The sequence below is a fragment of the Triticum dicoccoides genome, chromosome 3A (assembly GCF_002162155.2).
Source record: "Triticum dicoccoides isolate Atlit2015 ecotype Zavitan chromosome 3A, WEW_v2.0, whole genome shotgun sequence".
NCBI classification, from domain to species: Eukaryota; Viridiplantae; Streptophyta; class Magnoliopsida; order Poales; family Poaceae; genus Triticum; species Triticum dicoccoides.
The window spans coordinates 738,960,023-738,964,857 of record NC_041384.1 but is presented as its reverse complement, the minus strand read 5'-3'; the positions used below and the strand labels follow the sequence as shown (position 1 = coordinate 738,964,857).

Here is a 4,835-nt window from a genome sequence, read left to right as displayed (position 1 = left end):
CTCCCAGGTTGCGGTGCCGCTCGAATCAATGTAGCCCTCGAACTGAATCCTCTCAACATAATCATCCATCCACTCGAAATGTGTGCACTTCTTCAGGATCTGAAAACAACAACATGAACCGTAAATTCCAAATTCGAGGGGGAAAACAAAATATGGAGATATCGGAGCAAACGACAGTGAAAGAACGGGCTAAGAACTGAGATCTAACCTTGCCATCCCTTCCTGCCATTGTTTTGCTCAAGCACTTCACAAATTCCTGCCCAAGATTTCCATTCTCATAAGTCCTACTGACCCACCGTTTCAGAGGCTCTGGGCGTGGGTAGTCAGGGCACCTTATGAGCGGCACTGGACCATGCTGACGCCAATTTGAGGTGAACATCTGCAGTAGCTCGCCGGAGAAGAGGAAGAATGAAGAAAGGGGAAGCAATGGGCGGACGGGCACGGGCGGTCATCTCTTCTAGCTGCGAACAGGTGGGTCCCGTGCTTACTAGACAAGTGGTGGGTCCCGCACTTACGTGGATAAGTTGTGGGTCCAGCCCATACGGCGGACGGGCACGGGCGGTCGTCTCTTCTAGCTGCGAACAGGTGGGTCCCGGGCTTACTGGACATGTGGTGGGTCCCGCGCTTTACGTGGATAAGTTGTGGGTCCGGCCCATAACAGCTAATGAGGGCATCAGTTCAGCTTAAGGGCCATGTCGTGTCTGGGCTATTTGCTCGCTTAATAGTGTCGCCACAGAGCCATTTTCGTCAACAACGTCGCAGTCCGTCCAATTCCCAGGAAAGATGTCACACAGAAGCTATTGACCCGAATACAAGGAAGGCATCTAGGCTGGACTGTTGACACTGGTTGCAAGATATGGAGCATGCTAGAACATCCAAGACAGAAGTAAAGAAAGAAAAAACAGTACTAGTGATGGAAGCAAAAACAGGGGAAGGAACCGGCATATAGTGTTACTGACGAAGATTCCCACGTTGCTGCTACTTGGGCGGCGCCGGTGGCGCGAACGGCTGCGGCGCGGCCGCCTCGGTTCCGGCCGAGCATGTAGCACCCCAGCGCCAGGACGAGCAACAGGAGGATCGCCGGGATCGATATCACGAGGTAAAACATAGCTGAACGGGGCGAGCGAGCGGCCCTCTCGCTGCCTCTCGTTGCCTACAACTCCGGAGCACTGCGAGAGATACCAGAAATCACCACACAACGAACACTAACACGGTCACGCACACGGCGTGCTAGAAGCGATAGGCGCTGAAACTGGGGACGACGGGGTGCAGCTCACGAGGCTCAGGTCAGCATTTCAAGCGGTGCCCCGACAGGTGGGATTGTGTGACAGCCGAGCCTTCGGCGTGAGCGGCGAAGGTTGACGCTCCAGAACAAACTGACGTATAAGCCTGGACCAACGTTGTGTGTGTGGGTGTGTGTGTAGAAAAGGCTTAGGATTACTGCTGCTTCGATACAAAGGATTCCTCTGGAGAAGGGGAACGACGTTGAAACCACCGGGTTTAAGTTGATCGATGGTTGGACCTCTGACCAAAACCGCTCGTCGATTTTGACTTCAAAGTCATCTTTTGATTCAGAAAAGCCCATCAATCAAACTGAACACCAAATTTGTGTGTTACACGCATTGCGACTGATACACCAGTCAAGAAAGACATCAGATCTCTCACAGTTTGTCCACAGATGACAACAAAGGCAGAGGTACCAATATGAAATCACACATAACTAGTAATAAAAACGATTCAGCGAAAATTAATTTAATGTCCACAGTACATAAGGTAAAAAAATAGCTAAATTCCAAAATACAGAGGGCTATACATATGGACAGTGTATAGCCAAGTTCATACAGTAAAAGACGGCTACAAACACAACAACACATAAGTCGTTCCTTTCTAGTTTCTCAGCCGAGACTAATCAAAACATAGATTACAGGGGGAGTTCCATAAAGCCATCAACATATATTCTTTTGCCTTCGATGATTAACTACCTTGTAGAAGATAGTTCGCACCTTGTAGGATGGTCTCCAGATTACTACAACACATAGAGAAGCCAGGTCAGCTCAAACTGAAACAAACCAAATATGAGATATATATGTCAAACTGACAACTGAATAAGAGGTAGTTTCAGAGGTGTTGGAGCTTTTTCAGAATGGGGACACACCAATATAATCAATCGAAGTTTGTAACTTTGTATGCTTGAATTGCCGGCTTAACTACTCCCATGTTCAAAAATTTATATTGCCGGAAAAGACATAACCTAAAGGATCTTATTCTTGAATAGCTCTTTGAGACCATGTAAAATGCAAGGTGCTTAGAGATGTGCATGTAAAAATAAACCGGATTTTGCTGAAGCACTAGTGCTTGTTTTTATGGACAGAGGTGCCTAAGTAAGTGGCTATACAAATAAGCACCGACGCTTAAGAAAAAAACTGGTTCATTTTCACAAGAGCCTCCCTAAACACCTTGCATTGTACATGCCTGAGTTCCTTGCAACAGCTGATCCGAATGAGGATGGTAGTAAGTACTAAGTAGTAAGTAGCAGATGATGTCTTTATGGGGTAATAAAAACATGACACTTGGAAAAACCTTCAGCACATGCTTAAATATGAAATGATGTAAGCAGATCAAGGCTAGAAGGAATATACCTTTGAAAGAACACAATGAGATACCGTAGAATGTACCAGAGAAGGCAAAGCATCAACGTATCTGTAACAGTTAAGTGATAACATATTTTGAACTTTTCTGAATGGCTTGCTGAGATCCATCAGTAATTGGAAACAATTCAAGTGTTGAAAACTTCAAATACAATAGAAAAAGTCCAGATCTGTTAGATTTTTTTATGCAGTCTGAAAACCTTCCCAATTTCCACAAAGTTGCTGACAGAACAAAAAGGAGAAAAACAAATGTCCCTCACGACAAACAACATTTCCTAGTTCCACTATACACACGGTACACATATTCTACAGGCAAGGCAGTGGATACACTTGACACATCATAATATCTTTGCATGCATGGCAACATAGAGTATGAACCATAGCTCAGCTGTGGTCGAAGGCGGGAGGATTAGGCATTGCAGCGGTAATTCCAATGATGCCTAGCTTGTAGGGCCGTGGTATTGTTTGTGGTGCGAAACTCTACAGCTGTACATAAACTGCTTTTCTATCAATGCAGTGAGACACAGAGCCTTTTGCATTTTCTGGAAAGAAAAAACATTGGCATGTAGAGAACTTGACACTGGAAATTTGGAAGGGGGGATACCAAATTATTGCAAGACGGAAGAGTTGCAGGAAGAATGAGGAGAGTAAAAAAAGTACTCCATTATATAGTTGAACAGTTTCGAGTATGTCGCAAGAAAATCACAGTAAGATGAAGGTGGAGTTATCTGGATTCATGAAGACAAGAGTAGTTTGTATAGAAATTCGGACAGAAGGGTATGAGGTCTGTTTGCCTAGATGATTAGTTTGGTGAAAAAGATATGCTGAGCTTATACTGATAACTACTATTTTAAGTTTTTCGCATTGTAACCTTTGCTAGAAAACCAAACTATAGGGAGTCATTTCAACAACAATGGGAGATGGCAATTTACATACGGCGTGCATTTTCAGGCAGTGGCTTGCTGTGTCATAGTTCAGAAGGTTATTAGGTTTTGTATCATCGGATTCCCTATGATGATTCACTTGTGATATATCTATGTATTGATATTCACATATTCATCATTGTATAAGATTATTTTTCATAGTTCTGCAAGGCACAAGATCTAATTGGTTTGAGGATGCAGATTGACAGATTTAGAGTAAGTGCTAAGGCATGTGACCTACAAGCTTAGTCCTGCACTGCCCCTTGGTAGTAGTCAATTATCCAGGTTGGAGGGTATGCTGAAGGCGGCTTGGCTTGTATAGACAAATCGGTTGGCGACTGGAGATGCCTGATATCGTAGTCTAGAGAATATGCTAGGACAAATCAAATCGGTTCTACACAACAACTAAACGAAAACCCTTGCAAACTCTAATTAGATTCTACAGCCTCCGAATTACCAAATAAAATATAAATTCTAAACCATCCTAGTCAAAACGGGAAATATAGTAATTCCTTTAACACAGAAGGCATGTAATTCAAAACCAGAAAGACCCCTAAATCCCATAAGCAACATAACTCACTACCGGCTGCAGGGTTCCGTCAGATTCAGCAAGCAACAACCTCGGCACCACCAAAACGCACTCAATATAACGCAAAAGGCGAATTCTTTAGCAGTTCAGTAAATCAAAACATGAAGCGAAGGGTGAAAGGATACTGAAGAGGTAGCGCTCCCACCAATCAAGCATGTAGAGGCCGATGTTGACATTGTACAGGTGGATCTTGCGCCCGATCCAGTTCATCCTCCCCCAGTGAGACCCGACGCCGCAGATCCTTCGCTCAGATCCGGAAACAAGCGGCGAGATGTTGAACTTTCTGAGGAGGAAGAAGGGCGTGGTGTTCTGCGGGATCGGGGCGGATCTCTCAGAGGATCTTCTCTCGGCCGATGGCGTGGGTTTTCGGAAGCTAAACGCTTCAGATCTGAACTTCACATGTAAGAGCATCTCCAGCAATTGGCCCACATAGTAGGAATAAGAATCTCCGCCTGGGGGGCGAGCCGGCGTTACAATCGGCTCTGGGGTGATTGGGTACCCAGCAGTCGTCCCCAGACGTCGATATCGCCCCATTTTTTACGCAAATATAGTTGAAACCGAGTCGTTTCTGCCAGCTGGTAGACGCCAGCCGCCGTGCACGTGGAACTTTTTCTTAAGATTGCATAGGTCTTTTATTAGTAAAAAAACGGAAACAAGTACTCCTTTTGTCCAAAA

General features: G+C 45.0%; 1 protein-coding gene across 1 annotated transcript; it reads right to left on the bottom strand.

The window, feature by feature from the left end:
* Nucleotides 1–1,724: 1,724 nt before the first annotated feature.
* Nucleotides 1,725–4,591, bottom strand: LOC119270592. Its single transcript, XM_037552608.1, has 3 exons — nucleotides 4,286–4,591; nucleotides 2,640–2,700; nucleotides 1,725–2,026 (listed from the first exon to the last, which is right to left on the bottom strand). The coding sequence occupies exons 1-3, from the start codon at nucleotides 4,569–4,571 to the stop codon at nucleotides 1,975–1,977; spliced, it is 399 nt and encodes a 132-aa protein (XP_037408505.1). The 5' UTR covers nucleotides 4,572–4,591; the 3' UTR covers nucleotides 1,725–1,974.
* Between the last annotated feature and the right edge of the window lie 244 nt (nucleotides 4,592–4,835).

Bases quoted from the DNA above. Each gene is read 5' to 3' on its own strand.
- LOC119270592 (XM_037552608.1), bottom strand. From the start codon at position 4,571: ATGCTCTTACATGTGAAGTTCAGATCTGAAGCGTTTAGCTTCCGAAAA. The intron at 2,701-4,285 runs GTATCCTTTCAC...TAACTGTTACAG, and splicing joins GTGGGAGCGCTACCTCTTCA to ATACGTTGATGCTTTGCCTT. The intron at 2,027-2,639 runs GTATATTCCTTC...TATGTGTTGTAG, and splicing joins CTCATTGTGTTCTTTCAAAG to TAATCTGGAGACCATCCTAC.